General features: G+C 40.4%; 1 protein-coding gene across 11 annotated transcripts in view; it reads right to left on the reverse strand.

Annotated features, from left to right (window-relative positions):
- gpat2 (glycerol-3-phosphate acyltransferase 2, mitochondrial) overlaps positions 1-20040 on the reverse strand; it is a 121563-nt gene that overhangs the window by 46199 nt on the left and 55324 nt on the right. For all 11 annotated transcript variants that reach the window (XM_039768380.1, XM_039768379.1, XM_039768382.1 and 8 more), the window contains 2 exons: positions 9696-9812; positions 9499-9598 (listed from right to left, as the gene is read on the reverse strand). In XM_039768380.1, coding sequence (XP_039624314.1) covers positions 9499-9598; positions 9696-9812 — 217 coding nt within the window. The remainder of the gene's footprint in view (positions 1-9498; positions 9599-9695; positions 9813-20040) is intronic.

Consider the following 20040-nt stretch of genomic DNA (forward strand, 5'->3'; position numbering starts at 1 on the left):
AAAAAGGAAAACTTCTGACTTGGCATTCATAGTCGCAATGAAGCATTATTACAGGTATATTGCTGTTGGTATAAATGAGTCCCAGTAGTGTTTCTTGACACACTTCAGCTAAATAATTCGTTGGGTGAAGTACTCAGTATTAGTGTATCTGAGTGAGGATAATTAGCATTGCTCATAATCGAACTCAGATTTTTTTTCTCTTTCTTTCTTTCATTTGATACTACATCTCGGAGGTCCAGATTGTTCCCTATAATTGAGCCAGCCCTTTCAATTTGCTTGTTGATTTGGTGGGCCTCTCTTGAAGTGATACTACCAGCCCAACACACCATAGCATAGAACATTACACTGGCCATTACAGAGTTGTAGAAGATGTGAAGTATCTCACTGCTCACATTAAAATGAATTTAATACCCTAAGAAAAAGAGCCTCCTCCACTCTCTTATACAGAAAAATGTATAGAATTTCAAGCATAAACAGAATAATTCTTTTTTTTTCTTTTATTAATTTTATTACAATCCATACAAAGCAATCAAGTTTTTACAAAAAGAAGAATTGAGTTAAGAACAGATCGATCCACACCCCTGAGAGAGAGAGCAAGCCAAACGGCGTAAAATTTAAGGCTTAACCTATACCTAAATTAATAAATTCTCTGTGCTTTATAAACTTATTTTAAAATATTACTGATTAGATCCTGCCATGTTTTGAAAAAGGTCTGTACGGATCCTCTAACTGAGTATTTGATTTTTTCCAATTTCAAATAATATAACACATCGGTTTCCCACTGACTTAAAGAGGAGAGTTTGGGTTCTTCCAGTTTATCAGAATAAGTCTGCGTGCCAAAGTGTAGTGAATGCAATCACAATTTGTTTGTCTTCTCCACTTTAAGCCCTCTGGAAGAACCCCAAACACAGCTGTTAATGGGTTAGGAGGGATTGTGAGTCCAAGGCTGTCTGGAAGGTAATTAAAAAATTTTGTCCAGAATAATGTTAATTTGGTGCAGGCCCAGAACATGTGACCCAGTGAGGCTGGGGCTTGGTTGCAACGTTTGCAGGTTGGATCATGCACTGGAAACATTTTGGAGAGTTTTAGTCGAGACAGATGTGCTCGATATATAATTTTGAGTTGTATAATTGTATGCTTTGCATATGGAGCTCGACTGAATTCTCTGCATTGCTACTTTCCACTCCTTTTCTGATATATTAATTGAAAGATCTTTTTCCCAGTGTCCTCTTGGATCTTTGAAAGGAAGGGATTGTAAAATGATTTTATATATTGTAGAGATGGAGTCTAATTCCTTGAGATTGAGCAATATTTTTCCAGCGTGGATGAGGGTGCAAGATGAGGAAAATCTGGAAGGTTCTGTTTAACAAAGTTCCTGATTTGAAGATAGTGAAAAAATGTGTAGCTGGAATGTTAAATTTGGAATGTAATTGTTCATAGGATGCAAAGACGTTGTCTATATAAAGATCTCTAAGCAAGTTAATTCCAAATTTTTCCAGATATTAAAACTGCATATGTTTGTGAAGGTTGAAAGAGGTGGTTCTCTTGCAGGGTGCCACAGATAGAAGCTTCTCCGTCTTAAAATGCTTTCTACATTGGTTCCAGATTCTAAGTGAGTGGAGCACAATTGGGTTATTTGTATATTGCCGATAACGTGTGATTATTGGAGCAAAAAGCAAGGAATACAAAGAGGCACTGCAGGATTTTACTTCTATTGCGGTCCAATCCTGTGTATGTTCTTCTATTTGTGTCCAGGTTCTTATCGCCTGTATATTTGCGCCCAGTAATAAAACTGGAAGTTAGGTAGAGCCATGCCGCCTTCTGCCTTTTGTCTTTGTAGGGTCGCTCTTTTGATGCGTGGATGTTTTGAATTCCAAATAAATGAGGTTATTGTTGAATCTAATTGCTTAAAGAATGATTTATTAATGTATATTGGGATGTTTTGAAATAAAAAGGAGCTTAGGAAGAATATTCATCTTAACAGTGTTAATTCTTCCAGCTAGTGTGAGATGAAGGGTTGACCATCTATGCAAGTCTTGTTTAATTTTTTCCATGCAGACGACGAAATTTTGTTGATATAGAGCTTTATGTTTACCCCTAGGTATTTAAACTGTTCTGCAATGATAAAAGGTAGGGTGTCTAATCTAATATTATATGCTTGAGAATTCACTGGAAAGAGTACACTTTTATTCAGATTAATTCTGAGACCAGAGATCTTTTGAAATTCTGTGAGTGCTGCTAAGACTGCAGGCACAGAATTTTCTGGGTCGAAATATACAGTACCATATCATCTGCATATAATGAGATTTTCTGTTCCAGTCCTTCTCTGCTAATCCCCTTTATCTGATCAGTATTTCGACAATGTATTGCCAGTGGTTCAATGGCAATCACAAACAGCAGCGGTGACAAAGGGCATCCTTGTCTAGTGCCACGTTCTAGTTTAAAGTAGTCTGAGCAAATGTTATTGATGCAAACTGAAGCTTCTGGGTTAGTATACAGTAATTTAATCCATGCACAAATGTTCGGGCCAAACCCAAACTTCTCCAATGTAGTAAAAGGTATTTCCATTCAATCATGTTGAATGCTTTTCTGCATCCAATGATAATAATATTTCTGGCGTGTTTGATTTAGTTGGTGAGTATATTACATTAAACAGGCATTAAAGATTTGAAGATAAGTGTCGGCCCCTAATAAATCCAGTTTGGTCTTGTGATATTACGAGGGAGCACTTTCTCCATCCTTCTAGCTATGATTTTAGAGAGTATTTTAACGTTGTTATTCAGAAGTGAAATTGGTCTGTATGATGCACATTGTAATAAGTCCTTATTTTGTTTTGGAAAGACAGTGATTAGTGCTTGGCGAAAGGTTTGTGGAAGAAATTGGTTATCTCTGGCTTCTGTAAATGTTGCTAATAGGAAGGGGAGCTAGCTGAGCAGAGAATTTCTTGTAAAACTCTGCAGGGTAGCTGTCAGGGCCTGCTGCTTTTCCACCTTGGAGTGAGTTTATAGCATCTAGTAATTCTGATAATGCCAGAGGTTTATCAAGTTCCTCCACACTAAAAGCGTCTATTTGTGGTATCTGTAATGTATCCAGAAATGCATTAGATTGTATATTGTCTTTTTTAAACTCAGTAGTATATAGGGATTTATAATAGTCTCTGAAAGTGTGCATTATATTTTTGTGTTCAATGATTTTATCTCCGTTCGTGTTAGTGATTACCGAGATTGCGTTGCGTACTTCTTGACTTCTTGCTTGTGAATTTGTTGAGCTAAAAGCTTATTAGCCTTCTCTCCATGTTCATAGTAATGATGTCTGGATTTGTAAATTAGTTGTTCATAAACAGAATAATTCTATGCAAAAAAATACTATTTTCAAGGAACTGAATTTTTCAAATTATCAATATATTTAAGGGATTCCTCATTGATTTCAGCATTTTAATATTACAGCTACTTTAATAATCTACAACTGCTAACGCTGTTAATGTAGTGGTGTATGGGAATTAATGTTAAGAGCAATTTCTTTATGACACATATCACAGTCAAGTCTATCACATCACACTGGCCTCATTAATTCTTTTACTTTCTAAATGCCATTTCAACTTTAGGATTTTCAGAATACAGTAAGATTTGCATGATTATTATATGGTTCAGAACTGGGTCTTGTTGCTTTACTTCACAAATCACCATGTTAGGGCAGTCAACTCTTCATAATTAATACGTATATAACCATGAGGTAGGAGGTTGCACCTGAAGCAAATTTTAAAGATGGCGCAACAATATGAAACTACTCTCAGTGAATCTATGGCTAAACTGTTAATGACAATTTATTTTTGTCTTCTTGATTAAATTAAAAAAAAAAAGGTCCACACCCTTTTCTTCTAAGTTTAGGGTCTTGGGACCCTAGCAACACTGGGGAAAGGCTACGAAAGTGTCTTCCCAGGAAGACATGCATGCCACAATGGAAGAAGGAGGGGTCCTGCCACAGTTCATGTTGGTGTACCTGCATTATGCTACTCTGGATCATACACACAAGTAAGCATCAAACCTTAACAGACCCCGTGCTCGTACACAGGCACCTGTAGAAAACCTCTTGTTCAAATTGACTCCCAGCTGAAAAATTTTGAGATGCTTGTGCTCTGACACTGGGAGGAAATCCATATGAACACAGAAAGAGCAAGCACATGATAATTATACACAATGTCTTAAAGCCAAAAACCTAAGTAAGCCCTGAACTCTGTGAGAGTGCAGCACAACAGACTGTGTTACTGAGCCTTCTGCAGTTAGCAATTTCTTGTTCAAAAATTTGAAATTATATTTTTATGGAGCCATTAATGCATAAACATTTTAAAGAATATGTACTTTAGCATTATACCAACAAGAAACTTGAATTTAGCCAACACCACAGCACCACTTTTTTATATTGCTGGTGTGCATTCAGAAAAAAAATTCTCTGTCATATTTAAACAACATATCACAAACTTAAAATGGTAAAATGATAATGAATGATAAAATGCTTAAATGATAAATCATGAACATCATAAATTATACAGGCATCTGTTGATCTCAGCATATGTGCACATGGATGGGATGAAGAATCGTGAGATGATAGGACAGCACTTGGTATAATTGGAGAACCCGATTAGTTATTGGCAGTTTATCTGACAATGGCTACACAAAAAGTTGCTGCTGCCTAGGTTTGTTCCTGGAATAACTTTTAGCCATGCTGTCTTTTCTGCTACAGCATGATTCTGTGTGGTCTCTCCTTTACTGGCTACTTTCCAGGGGCCTCATGCATAGAATTCACACTAATGTGACATAGCATATGGGCAAAAGCATAAATGTTTGTATGCACAAAAAAATCCAGATGCATAAATCTGTGTGTACGCCAACTTCCACATTCTTTCGCTACATAAATGCCAGTCATCGTGAAAAGTAACGCACGTGCACATACCTGCTACCACTCCCCAACTCCTAGAATTACGCCTCTTTGAATATGCAAATCAATATGAACAGCCCTTAAGCTCAGCGTTCTGTGAAAAGACAAGGGCAAAAGCACGGGGGAAAAACAGAAGAATTTCAGTGCATACCAAGTGGAGGCAAAGAAAAAGTACTGCTATATGTTGGTTTAAACAGTGGTATAAACAACAAAAGGAAGCAGATCGAGTGAAAAAGAAACATGAAAGTTCAAGTTCACAAAGTCGCAGAGTGCCCGAAATAAATAAGAAGTTGTCAAATATCAAAGTTGCCATGAAAAGGCAAGTCAGCCCATCGTCTGAGAGTCACATGGAAGCTTATTAGGGTACAGAGAAAAAATAGGCACATAGTGGGTAAAAAAGCTCAAAATGTCAACTTTAATCTCGAAATTTCCACTTTTATCACATAGTTTATTTTGTCATTAAAGTAGAACATCTAACTTCATCTTAAAATCATTTGATTTACTAGTTTCTCAAGTCCCATCGCAACTAAAGTAGTACGTTAAATGCTTTGTTTTGTATATGTTTTCGATGTGCTCTGTGTGTGAGAATCAGTACGTGGTTCTTAAACGGGCTTCCTCTTCCTCCGACAGGACACAGAATCCATTACATTCGTGATATTATAGATCTCTGAATAATTTAAATACCGAGATGTATACTTGATATTTTCATGATGATAGGGATTAAAGCACGTTATTAAACATGGGAACACGGTGGCACAGTGATAGTGACAAGCTGGCGCCCTGTGCAGAGACTGCCTCACGCAAGATGCTTGCTGCTCAGTGCGCGACCTTCAACCGTATTAACCCCCAAAGTCTGTCCTTCCTTTTCTTTCTCCAAATACCCAATCGCCACACAATCTGCTCTGTAACAGATGTAAAGCCATCTGTAAGATGAAAATGTCGATTCTTCAAAACTTAAGGAACATTGAAATATCTTCGTAGTACATGTTTAATTATTTTAATCAATCCATCAAGGGTCATGACAGTCCCAGCAAGCATACAGTGTAAGGCAGGAACAGTCCCTTAATGGGGCACCTGCTCGTTGCTACTGCTGTCCACTGTGTCCTCACGTTTAATTTAAACAATATAAATTGTTTAAATTATGTTAACATTTTATCTGTATAATGTAATAAACATTTTGCTGCATTTCTTCTTAAAAATGATATCATCATCATATGTAAATACGTGCTTTATAAAGTGGCTCAGGTTGTGCAATATTATAACTGTATCAAGTTTACAGTGAGGTAATCTATACTAATAAAAGGCAAAGCCCTCACTGACTGACTGACTCACTCACTCACTGATTCATCAAAAAACGCATTACACAATTGAGAAGGCAGCGAAAGAATATGAAGCGAGTGACGCAAACAAGCATATTCATAACTTGCAGCTACTGTGAAAACAAAGCACGGTATAAACCGTAAGTTTACATTAAGTTTACAGACACTCTGGCGTTTGTCATGCCTACGACGAATACGATATTGCGGTTGAAGGACTGTGCTTATGCAAACGAATAGGAAAGCAAGGTGTAAAGCTTAACTTTAAATTAAGTTCATAGACATGCTGCCGCTGGCGTTTTGTCATGCCTAAGACGAATACGATATTCACGAGATACAAGTTTAATGAGAGGACGCGGGGTATAAACGACACTTTTGATCACTTTGTAACTAAGTTAAAATTACTGGTGGAGGACTGTGCTTATGCAAACGAAAATCAGATGGTCAGGGATAGAATAGCGTTTGGCACAAACTCAGCAAAAGTGTGAGCGAAACTTTTAAGTGCCGGGTCTGAGCGAACATTAAATAATTGCTGGTGAAGGACTGTGCTTATGCAAACGAATACAAAACAAATGTTACGTTATTTTTAAAATGTTTCCTTTTCTTTTTCATGACTTTTTTTAACACACTTCTCCACTGCGAAGCGCAGGTATTTTGCTAGTTGTACTTATAAGTTCAAACAGTTCTACAAGGAACACTTGATGGACTGATTGAGTGCGTTTATAGTTCTTGGGATGAAACTGTTTCTGAACCGCGAGGTCCATACAGGAAAGGCTCTGAAGCTTTTTTCGTATGAGAGCAGTTCAATAGACAGTGCGTATGGCTGTGGCAGCATGTGCTTGATGTTGTATGCCGATAATTCTCTTTCCGGTCAGCTGCATTAGAGCTGTAATTCCACACTCAGATACAGTGGGATAAATACTCAGAGTGGTGCACTAATAGTAACAACGCTAAAGTAGCTATGGTATTTGGAATAGTTTGGCCATTCAGTGGACCATTATATTGTTACAGGTTAATTACAATAAGATGCCTTAAACTAATAAACAATGTGTGTTTAATTTAAGTGTATTTGATAAAGCCGCTTCAGGGATGTGGATCTAAAAAAGAAAGGGAAACTACACTGGAACAAAAGCACTGCTTTGACACTGGGTGCCGCCAGTTTATAAAACCGAGCGGAGAACTTGCGTAAGCCAAGGATTTTACTGGCGTGAAAATATGCATGGCTTTACGCCAAGTTTAGTTTTTATACATCGCGATGTGAGCAAGGAAACGGGTGTACGCAACATTTTTGTATATACACACCATTTATACATGAAGCCCCAGATGTCCTGTGTCCAGGTAATGCAGTTACTGGGACATTCTTCCCAGCTGTTGCTGCTAATGCCTATGGACTTCATGTCACCCTTGCAAGTGTCCTTAAAGATGGTTGTGGATGACCTTGTACCCTCATGCCAGGAATCATCATCTAACCATACAAGAGATCTTTGGGGATCATTCATTCCATCAGACATCCGGTGGAAGTGACCAAACCAGCAGAGTCCAAAATTCATCAGCAGGGTGTAAAACTGGGGATCTTGGCACATAAAAGGACATCCTCGTTCATCTCATGATCCTGCCAGCTAATGCGTAGAATACGCCCATTTACGCATATGAAGGGAACTTAATCATCTTTTCTGACTGAAACAGAACATATAGGAATCATTGCTATACAGTAGTACAGTACAGTAGTAAGCATGCAGGGGCTGTAGAAAGCCATCATGTTTATTCCAGACTGAAGGCTGAGGCAGCATGGTGGATCCTCCAGTTGATCTACGTATCCAGGGACAGGGTGTCAGTAACTGTGAAGCCAAGGTAGGTAGACTGGTTGCCCACTTTCAGTTCATAGAAAGATGGTGATCAAGAGTGGACTCTTAACACCTGTTCCTATCACTTTGTAGTCTTCAGACGGACAGTAAGGCCAAAGTCCTGATGTGCTCTGGAAAATTGATAAAAATGATCTCTGCAGCATGTCCCTGATGAGAGTAAAGACCAAATTCTAGCAGGTCCTCAGCTGCAAAAGATACACACCATCAGTCCATTCCTTGAAAGTATGTCTCAGCACCAAAGCAGTTGGAGGGTTGTACCATGTTAGCCATTATGGATGCAATAAGAAGCCAAGCAAAATGACACCTTTTATTGGCTAACTGAAAATATTACAATATGCAAGCTTTTGAGGCAGTTCAGGCCCCTTTTTAAGGCAAAGGGGCCTGAGCTGCCTCAGCTGCATATTGTAATCTTTTTAGTTAGCCAGTAAAAGGTGTAATTTTGCTTAACTATTCAGCATCAAAGCAAAACAAATTCCAAAAAGGGTGGGGACAAGAATACAACTTTGTTCCACACATGTGCAGATGTTATAGGTATTAGATGATGCACCATCAAAATGGACAACACTCTTCATATCTGTGTGGATGGACTGGATCAGACAGAGGAGCTTACTTGTTAGAGGGAATCTTAGGAGTATCTTGGATCGATCTTCCTCACAGGAAATGTCAAAGGCCTTGGTCAGAACGATAAAGATGAGATACACAAGGACCCCTCTGTTCTCTACTCTTCTCCTGCAGTTGCTGCACGGAAAATACTGTGTCAACTGTGGAGTGCTCAGACCAGAAGCCACATTTTGACTCTGTATGGACCCTTTCTGAGTATACAAGGTGACAATATTGAAGTCTTGCATGTCCTGAAGTAGTGTTACCTCTTCCTAACAATGGAAGAAAAGATAGTGCAGGTGGTTCAGAAGAGGACTGTTGATGCATCTGATAACCTCAGGTGGAATCCTATGAAGGCCAGATGCCTTCCCTGAAGGTAGGTTGTCGAAGGTCTTGCTTAATTCCTCTGGTGTGGGCAACATGATGCATTTGAAGATCCTGTGGATGTTGCTTGTGTCAGGTGTGGCTTGGAGAACATTGCATAATTTTAGACAACAGTCATTAACATGACATCTGGCAATCTTCTGGAATTTGCTCCTGGTTGTTTACAAGGCTTGCAAAGATGCTTGGGCAGAGAATGGTTTCTGTTACAGTAGGACTGTGCATTTTTCTTTCCATTATCCAAGATATCTTTAGAAGCTTTAGCATGGCTTTATTTAAGCCATAATTACATTTTTGAACATTTTTCTGTAATATTCAGACTGCATTTCATTTAAGCCCAACAATGACCATATACTTTAAGACAGACATAAATAAGAATGATCAAACTTAAAACAAATTACCTTCTTGTTAAATTCTTTTAGTATCTTTACTTGGTGTAAGCTGACAAGCACATTGATAAACACTCTTCCAAGGACCTTCTGAAAGAGCCAAAATCCAAATCTGACAACAAATATAAACAAAATATAAAATTGTTTTAAAATAAACCAAATAAAAAATAAATCTCTAGTAATGCTGGTACAGTATTTTCAGTACGGACTTAGCAAAACAAGTCGAAATTGAAGTCTTTATCTTTAATGAGATCCTCAGGCAATCGTCCTCCATCTCACATGGGTTGCCAGTCTCATATTTCTGGTGACAAAGTATATTCTTGACTCTAAAAGAAAACATAAATAATATATAAATAAATAAATGTATATAGATATATTTGTATATTCAATATGCATCTTTTTGCAAGTAAATCATTTTCCTATATAAACAACGTATATGAAAAGTTTGACCTCACATATTTAATATAAAGAATATGTGATATAGCAACCAAGTGCAAAATAAAATGCAAATTACAGAAACAATACTTTCCAATAAAAGACAACTGAATTAAATATTTAATTGAAAATTATAGCTTCTGATTTTTTATTTTAATTTAAAAGAACATTGTTACAATATGTAATTTTGTGCTACTACCAAACTGCTCAAAATCCTTGTAATTCCCAAATCAGAAATATTAACTTTTTCCAGTGGGTACGCATTAAAAACATCCCATTCAAGTATAGAGGAATATTATGGACAAAATTAAATAAATAAATAAATGCGCAAATAAATAAAAGTAAGAAATGTGAGCATAAATAAATAAATAAATGTGTCATGAAATGAGAGCCTAAATAAATAAATATGTCATGAAATGAGAGCATAAACAAATAAATGTTTTTTGTTGCTTATTTAATTTTTTCCGTAACATTCCTCCACACCATCATGAAATACGACTTGAAATAAAACAGTCATTTTCACTCGTCAAAGTTGAGAGGGTGGGCTCTAACACACCCTCTAGTTATTGATTGGTGAACGGATAGAACAAGAATTAATTAGAAAAATGCTTACTACTGCCAATGAAATGGATTCTGCCGAAGATATTTCGTATTGCAGAGAGAGAATTGAAGGTTTATCGGAACAAATTACAATGTTGGCAGCCCTTTTAGACTCCGATGTACAGTAGATTAAACTATTTTTGAAAATATCGAAAAACTGGTGAAAGGGACTCAGCTACACTCCAGTTCAGGTGACGTAGTTCCCTGCTCTGGACATCCATCCTTTGACATTCCAGCTGAATCAATAGAACACCTTCTGTTATGCGGTTTAAAAGTACGACCGATTACAGATCTACATGGTGTATCAGGGAAATCCATCACAAGGCGAATGAGCCAGTTTGATATAAGGTAAGCTGCAACGGCTGTATTAGTTTAGGTACTTTGACATGGAATGCCCAAAGCAGCGCAAACTAATATTTTGAACTGAGTATTTGACCCTTGCTTTACGAGTATAAAGTCAGGTGCATATTCGCAGCTACTTTTTCAAACAACTTTACAGCTCTGATCAGTGGCAAAGAGTGCAGTCGAGTCTGTTCCACCAGTTCTTTAATATTTTCAAAAATAGTTTAATCTATATCGGAGACTAAAAGTGCCGGCAACATTGTAATTTTTTTCTGACAAATTTTCAATTCTCTCTCTGAAATACATATCATCTTCGACAGAATCCATTTCATCGGCAGTAGTAAGCATTTTTCTAATTCATTCTTGTGCTATCGATTCACCAATCAAAAACTAGAGGGTGTGTTAGAGCCCACCCTCTCAACTTTGATGAGTGACGTATTTCATGATGGTTTGGAGGTTTGTTACGGACAAAATTAAATAAATAAATACGCAACAAAAAACATATTTCATGACACATTTATTTATTTATGCTCTCATTTCATGACATATTTAATTATTTAGGCTCTCATTTCATGACACATTTATTTATTTATGGTCACATTTCACAGTACTTTTATTTATTTATTTATTTATTTAATTTTGTCCGTAATATTCCTCCATAATCAAGTCACTAATATTCATTCATTTTCCATTACATCAGTGCCAATGCCATTTGGAAATTACCAGTATATACATCAGTGCTAATGTCATTTGGAAATTAGCAGGACAAAATGAATTAAAATAAGTCTTTTATAAATGTATCAATTTTAAACTGTTTTTAAAAAAATATATATATTTTTTATTTCTTCCTAACCACAGTGTCACAGATAAAATCCATATACATTCCTGAAAAGTAAATTATGGTTATCTGCACATCTTAAAGAAGTTGGTGGAGATGGAATACTGCAGAAAGCCCAAAAACAAGAAAATTAAAACATTAGAAACTTGCACTAACAGTGGCTGGGCCTTAAATTGAACCTAAACCTCTGCAAGTGTGAAGAAACAGAATTCAATTACTGAATAGTTCTCAGTAAATTTTTAATTTAGTGCTTTTAAAATAACATTTATAAACTGTTCCTTTCCTCAACTACTTGGGTTCTATGCAAAAAAATATATACACTGATCAAAAACATTAAGGGAATGCTTAATCATCACACTCTAATGCCACGTCAACTAAGGTTCAGGGATTAGGGATATCAAATAATTCCATTTAGGAAGCATAAGTGACTGTGAATTAACTTCACCTGCTTCGGTCCAAATGAAAGTGACAACAGGTGCACTGGAGAGGCAACAACAAGAGAACCCCCTAAAAATGAATGGTTTTGCAGGTGGTCATGGACAATTGGTCTCTCCTTATCCAACCTGACTGATGATCTCTAGTTTTGCATTTTAGTAGTCTGCTTGTCACAACTGGTAGCACTATAATTTAATATTGTTTTTATCAGTATGCTGCTGCTGGAGTACGTGAATTTCCCCTTGGGATTATTGAAGTATCTATCTATCACTAGGTGGTAACTGCAGCCAATTCAGGTTGCATAGGTAGTCCAGCTATACCACCACAAGATGGCCATTACACAAGGATAGCTGGACAAGACCATAGAAGGGCATCAACCCAGTAACAGGGCCGGTATCTGCTCATTTGTGTAAAGAGGAACAGAAGGTGCATTGCCGGAGACCTACAAAATGACCTCCAGGTGGCTACTGGTGTGCATGTTTCTGACCTACTGTCAGAAACAGACTCCATGAGGGTGGCATGAGGGCCCGACGTTCTCTAGTGGGACCTGTGCTCACATCCCGTCACTCTGCAGCTCGATTGGCATTTGCCAGAGAATACTACAATTGGCAGCTCTACCATTGGCATTCCATTCTCTTCACAGATGAGATCAGGTTCACACTGAGCACATGTTACAGACATGCTGTGCCATGGAGGTGCCGTGGCGAACTTTGGCAGCCTGCAACATCAGCATGACTGGGTCAGGGATGTATATCCTTGGAGGAACAACAGACCTCCATGTGCTAGACAACAGTACCCCAATTGCTGTTAGGTACCAGGATGAGATCCTCGGAGCTACTGTCAGACCTTACACTGGTGCAGCGGGCCCAGGGTTCTTCCTGGTGCAGGACAATGCAGGGCCTTGTGCAGCCATATTATGCAATTATTTCCCTGGAGGATAAAGGCATTGATGCAACTGACTGGCCAGCATGTTCCCCAGACCTCAATCCATTTAAGAACCTCTGGGATGTTATGTATTGGTGCATCTGATGCTGCCAAGTAGCACCACAGACTGTCCAGGAGCTCACCAATGCCCTGATACAGGTCTGGGAGGAGATCCCCGCCCCTCAAGGACACCATCCGCCATATCATCAAATGCATGCCCAGACGTTGTCAGGAATGCATACAGGCTTCATGGGGGCTCAAGTCTGAGTCACATTATGAGTTGCCGTGATGGATCAGCCTGTGATTTCAGTTTTTGACACAATTTTCCAGTGTGATGCTGAATCCAGCCCTTAATGTATTGGTGATTTGGTTCTCCATTGACCATTGTTGCATCATTTTGTATTACTCAGTAAAAATTTTCCACTTGAACATTTTGTTCATCGAGATCCAATGTGTGATTTGTGTGTACCCTTAATAGTACCACTGGTAATGACACAGACAATGCAAATATTTAATCCAAAAGCTACTTGTTTATGTTGCCAATGACAGATGTACAACAATGACCGGAAATACAGTTCTCATACAGACAACCATGATCATGCTCACATCCACAAAGTCTCCCTGATTTATATACAACTATGGCCTCTACTAGGTTCCCACCTTTGTTTTCTACTAAAGACTGATCATTATCATGAAGACAGTAGGGGTCAATCATCCCTTTGAAAGACACTGTCTTTATTCTCATTAATGCTACCCACTGTCCCTTTTCAGGGATACAGCTGAATTGTAAAGGTTGTACTCAAGTTTCTTTAGTAATATTAAATATCTTGTGCCACCAGCTGGGCTCTTGGGGTTGTATCTGGACTTTCCAGTTCACAAACCACACACTCAGTCACTCTTTGTGTAAGACACTATATCTCTGCTGTTTCCCAATTATAACTTTGTTTGGCTTTTTTCTACATTACTTAGGCCCAAAAAGCAAGAAAATTAATTATTTGGTCAGTACTGCATCTCAGCCACAAAGCGGAAGACCACATAAAGTCACAGAGCTGGTTCTAAGGTGTATGGTGTGTAAAAGTCAATGTTCTACTGATTCCATAGTTGAAGAGCTCCAAACTTCCACTGGCACTAACTGTGTAGCTGGAGCTTCATGGAATGGGTTTCCATGGCTGAACAGCTTACATGCAAGCCTCACATCACCAAGTCGAATGCCAAGCATGAGATGGACTGGTGTAAAGCACACTGCCACTGGATTGGGGAGCAGTGGAAACATTTTCTACTGAGTGATGAATCACATTTCTATGTTTGGCACTCGGACGGGTGAGTCCGGAATAGGTGGATGCCGCCCAAACTTGCCTGCTTGACTGTATTGTGCCAACTGTGAAGATTGGTGGAGAAGGGATAATGATGTAGGGCTGTTTTTCAGAGTTTTGGCTAGGCCCCTTACATCAGGTGAAGGGCAATCTTAATGCTTCAGTATACCAACACATTTTGGACAATGCTATGCTTACAACTTTGTGGAAATAGAAAGCAAGGTCCATAAAGACCTGGTTGGATGAGTCTGGTGTGGAAGAAATTGAGTGCCCTGCACAGAGCCCTGGATTTAACCCCATTAAACACTTTGGGCTGAACTGGAACAGAAATTGCAAGCCAAACCTTCTCATCCAACATCAGTGCCTGACCTCATACATGCTCTACAGAATGAATGGGCACAAATTCCCAAAGAAACACTTGTGAAAAGCCTTCCAAGAAGAGTGGAAGCTATTATAGCTGCAAGGGGGGTTGGGGGGCGACCAACTCCATATTAAAAAGTCTATGTATTTGAAAGTCCCTGTTGGTGTAATGGTCAGGGATCCCAATACTTTTGTCCATATAGTGTAGTAGTTTTCATCTGTTAGATTCTGTGGGTTGTGGGCAAGGGCACAGTCCAGATTACATACAATTAATCCTTAACAGTAACTGTTCTCATCTTATACCAAATGTCAAAGGGCCTACAGAAGAAAGTAATTTCAAAAATATTTACTCTTACACATGGTGCAAAAACAATATTACGCTAATCACGTTTTCTAAAGTATCTGCTATTATTTTCATTGTTTTTACACGTTGAATCTAAAACAAAAGAAATTAAGTATATACAAATATTCTGTAAGTTCATTTTGCTAATGTAAAGAGCAAATAATTAAGTTTCTCCTATTTCACCCATTACCCCACAGTTCGAATATTCTTTGGAAGATATTGCTGCAGAAAAATACATATAAGGTTATGACTTACAGTATTAGATCATGATTTAATGATACGATTGTCAGGTCTTGGGGTCCAATTCCCCAAAGGAAAGCATATTATTAATATGTGAAACTCTTGATCTGATGCAGATAGATGCCCTCAACGTTTCAGGACCCACAAAGATCATTTTTCCTTTTTGGTGTCGGAAATTACCAGCACATAACACCTTAAACTTTTACTTCGCTTGTCTGCATTACAGAATGTGATCCCTTTAACTGGAACATCAGTATGTTGCAACAGACAGAGGTTCGGTAGCGAACTGGTTGATGGCCTGACTCATGGCTTAACACTAGAATTACCACAGCCTATGAAAAAACTTGTAGATCCGTCCCACCTTAAAACGCTTCCCACCTCTCCGTCAGCGTCTTTTGTCCTTTAAATGTGTTGATAAGCAGCAAACAGCAAGCAGCCTGCTATCACATCTCCCACCCTGCACAGTTTTCTCAGCTCAAGTCTGTTTACCTGCGTGTCAGTTGCTTAGAGTTGTATAGAGTGAGAAGTCAAGCAAAATGACACCTTTTATAAATACTATATCGTTATTTGAAACACTTGCATTTCATGTGTGTTACGTGTTTACAATGATCTTTGTAAACACATCGTTAAAACACAAACATTTTTCATGTTTTAGTAATTGACAAAATGTAGACATGAAGTGTATAATGTGTGAAGCCTGAATTCCAAATATCAAAGAAAAACATTCACAAAAGGTACAAATTTAAGAACAAATGCGCTTCCATTCAAAAATATAACTGCAGAAAAAGCACCTGCGTTAGGGTGCGACATTGACACGCAGTTGCTACGACAGCTTCGGTGGCGCAACAGTATCAATTGTTGACTGGTAATCAAAGCTTCACAGGTTCAATCTCGGACGAGTCCGTTTTGAGAAGTGAGCTGCTCGTATTCTTACTATTTTAGAATAAAAACATACATTTGATTCCAGACTGTAAAGTCTGATACTTGTAAAGGTTGGCTTTGTTTTTTTTAATTCAGTTTTATTCTCTCAGCCGCGTTTACAATCCCAACTCTCCAACGCATTTGACACTGCTGTTTTCACATAAAGACGCGCTACACTTGTGACTGCATTCTCGTCAATGCTTGCGAACTGAAGTGTCTGCGTGTACTTTTCGTGGGATTACACGTTTATTTTTTGAGCATGCCCATGTCGCTCAAACACAGGAAGCTCTGCAGTGTACTTGTGACTTTAGGCTGTAGGAAGTAACTAACTAAATCCAAATAAATAACATTCGATCAAGGGTAGTATTGTGAACGCGACTAAGAGAATGAAACTGAATAATAAAAAAACAAAACACAAAGCTAACCTTTACAAGTATCATAAATTACACCGGCTGTTACAGACTGGAATCAAATGTATGTTTTTATCCTAAAATAGTAAGAATACGTGCAGCTCACTTCTCAAAACAGACTCGTCGAGGATCAAACCCGTGAAGTTTAGATTACCACTCAACAGCTGATATCGTTGCGTCACCGAAGCAGTCTTAGTAAATGCATGTCAATGTCGCACCCCAACGCATGTTGTTATTCTGCAGTTATATTTTTGAATAAAAGAACACTTGTTCTGTTATATTTGTACCTTTTGTGAAAGTGTTTCTTTGATATTTGGACTTCAAGCTTCATACATTATAAACTTCATGTCTACATTTTGACAATTATTACTAAAACATGAAAAACGTTTCTTTAACAATGTGTTTACATAGATCAGGGGTGCCCAATGCGTCGATTGCGATCGACCGGTAGATGGCGTTGCAGTCAAAAAAAAAATTTTTTAAACGTTAGTCTATCATATATCCTCCCTATGACATTTGCCACTTGATTGACATACAGGGTGGCCAGTCTGAGATCTACTTTCTTCTAACACACTGGTCATCCTGCACGCACGATCAAACGAGCAAGCTACTGCAAAATTCTGGATATCTAAGTGATCTAGTTAGCCTTACAATTTATATCGACTAAATGTTTATGGGCTGGATGTGGAATTGTTAGAGGATTTTTTACTCTCACAATGTCACAATCGAAGTGCGTTTGTCTGATCTGTCAATCTATCATTGCTATTCCAAAGAAGGAAAATGTGGAAAGGAACTTTCGAACTGTTCATAAAAACTACGAAACGGACTTCCATCCAAAAAGCGATCTGAGAAAGATAAAGGAGAGGGAACTAAAATTGCAGTTGAGACGTGATGGAAGACGTGGGCGCAACTTGACAGCATACGCTACAGAGCAGATCGAAAATTGCCTGTCAGACTTTATCTAATGGAAAAAAAGTAACGATTGGAGTGTTGCCCAATGTAGCGGAGTAAGATTTGCGTTTCTTCTTCACAAATGTACTCAAGTAAAAGTAAAAAGTATGGTGCAGTAAAACTACTCTTAGAAGTACAATTTTTTTTAAAAAGTTACTCAAGTAAATGGAACTCGTTACTACCCACCTCTCATACTTATTATATATATATGTATTATATATATATATGTATTACATATATATATATAATACACACATATATATATATAATACATATATGTTGTCACGCACGCGCGAGTAGGAGACCGCGGACGGATTCGAAAACGTCTGGGAAAACATTCGCCGGCAGGGAATGGCGGGTATTAACTTTCTCCCTCTGCTTCCTTCTAGGAAAAAGACCTCCCTCCTCCGTAGTCGGGTTTGACCGCAGTCGGCACTTCCGCCCTTCCTCCGCCATCTTGCCCTGACGTCATCCTTCCCATCCTCCCTCACGGACCTTCCCAGCATCCCTCCACTTCCGGCTCCTCCCCAATAAAATGGCGCGCGACGCCAGGACTCGGCGTCGCGTTATGAACTGTTATAAACTGTTTATGATTTTGACCTGCAATTTTTTCCTTTGTTATAGAATATACGGGGCCGGAAACCCCAACACTTTATACTGTCTCGAGTCATCTTTTACATCTGGCGTAGTCGGCAGGATTTGGAGATCCCGGAAAAATGACGGAGGGACAGGACCTAAACACCGTGCTGCAAAACATTGACGCCCGACTCCAGGCTCTGCAGCAGGCGCAAGCCGCCACTACCATGGAGCTGGAAGCCACGAAGGCCAGGCTGACAGAGGCCCAGCGTGTAAGGCCAGACCCACCCAAGCAGGCGCCTCCTCCTTTGGTCCCGATGGGTGCTTCTGAGGACGTCGAGGCCTACCTGGGTGTTTTCGAACGGACGGCCACCCGGAGCAGTGGCAGCGGGCGAGTGGGCGTCCATATTGGCGCCCTATCTGAAGGGACCAGCGCTGCGGGCCTATTATGACCTCCCTGAGGAGGAGGCCGCCAATTACGACCTCCTCAAACTGGAAATATTGGCGCTACGGCATCACCCCGGGCCAGCAGGCGGCTGAATGGCGGAACTGGGTCTTTGACCCCGAAAAGCCTGCCCGCGCCCAGGCGTTCGAGTTCTGGGGTAAGATGGGGCGCTGGCTACGGCCAGAAGGACCCCAAGCTCGGAGAGTGGTGGAGCAGGTGGCCTGTGAAGGCCTGGTCAACTCGTTGCCCAGTTCCCTCGCCCAGCAGGTCCGGGGACACGCTTACAAGGATATGCCAGGCCTCCTGGAGGTCCTGGAGCGTCAACTGGCGGTCCTCCGACTCGGGGTCAGAAAGGCCTGCTCGCGGGAACCGACAGGGACGGGTGGCCACCCCCGAGCCCTCTCGGCGTGCTGCGGAAGCCCCTCCGAAAACCAGAGAGAAGCCGAGTCCGCCGCGCTGTTACAAGTGTGGCGAGACCGGCCACCTGCTGCCAACCTGCCCCCACAACATCTCTCCAGAGCCCATGGATTGCACCTGGACGTCGTCGGAGAGGTACTGTACCCCGCCGCATCCCTTGGCGAGTCCGAACACGGGAGTGGTGTTGTTAAATGGGCACGCCGTGGTAGCTTTGTTTGATTCCGGCAGCAACATTACCATTGTAGCTCGCCGTTTTGTCTTGCGCCGACAGTGGATAAGCCAACGCTTGTTGGTCACTTGTGTGCATGGGGGACTAGGTCATATCGTTCCGCTCGCTGTTATCTCACCTGGAGGGGGGAACCCACTCAAATGACGGTCGCAGTGCTACCGGAACCCCCCTTCCCAGTGATTTTGGGACAAGACTGGTCAAAAAGAATCAGCGGTAAGACCCCCACCGCTCCCGGGGCCTTGTTGGATCTTGTTATGAGGGGCAGTGGCACCCCTCCCGCGGTCTCCACGCGCCGTGCACAAGGGCAGGCCCTAATGGCGCTGGTGCCTCGGGGACCTTTCGTGGCTACGGACCCGACCGGAAGATTCCGCCGGGGAAGGGACTAGCCATGGAACTCTTCCCGGGCCCAGGCCACAAGACCCTCTCGGAGGGCTGGACCATCAATTCCGGTCCACGCCTGCCTCCTTTAAGAGGAGCAGTGGAATGATGACTCCCTGCGCTTCGCCCGGAATGCTGTCGTTCTGCCTAACAGCACACAAGCGGATGGTTCCACACCGCGTGAGCCCTTCTTTGTCCTTGAGAACGATCTGTTGTACCGAGTGGCAACCCATGAGGCGAGGTGCGGAAGTTGCTGCTAATTCAGCGTACCTTCCGGCGGGAGGTATGCGAGTTGGCTGCGCTCACCTCTTAGCGCCCACCTCGGGGCGAAAAACACTAGAGAGGATTAAGCTCCGATTTTACTGGCCGGGGATCAATGAGGAGGTCCGGCGTTTCT

The sequence above is a fragment of the Polypterus senegalus genome, chromosome 11 (genome assembly GCF_016835505.1).
Source record: "Polypterus senegalus isolate Bchr_013 chromosome 11, ASM1683550v1, whole genome shotgun sequence".
NCBI classification, from domain to species: Eukaryota; Metazoa; Chordata; class Cladistia; order Polypteriformes; family Polypteridae; genus Polypterus; species Polypterus senegalus.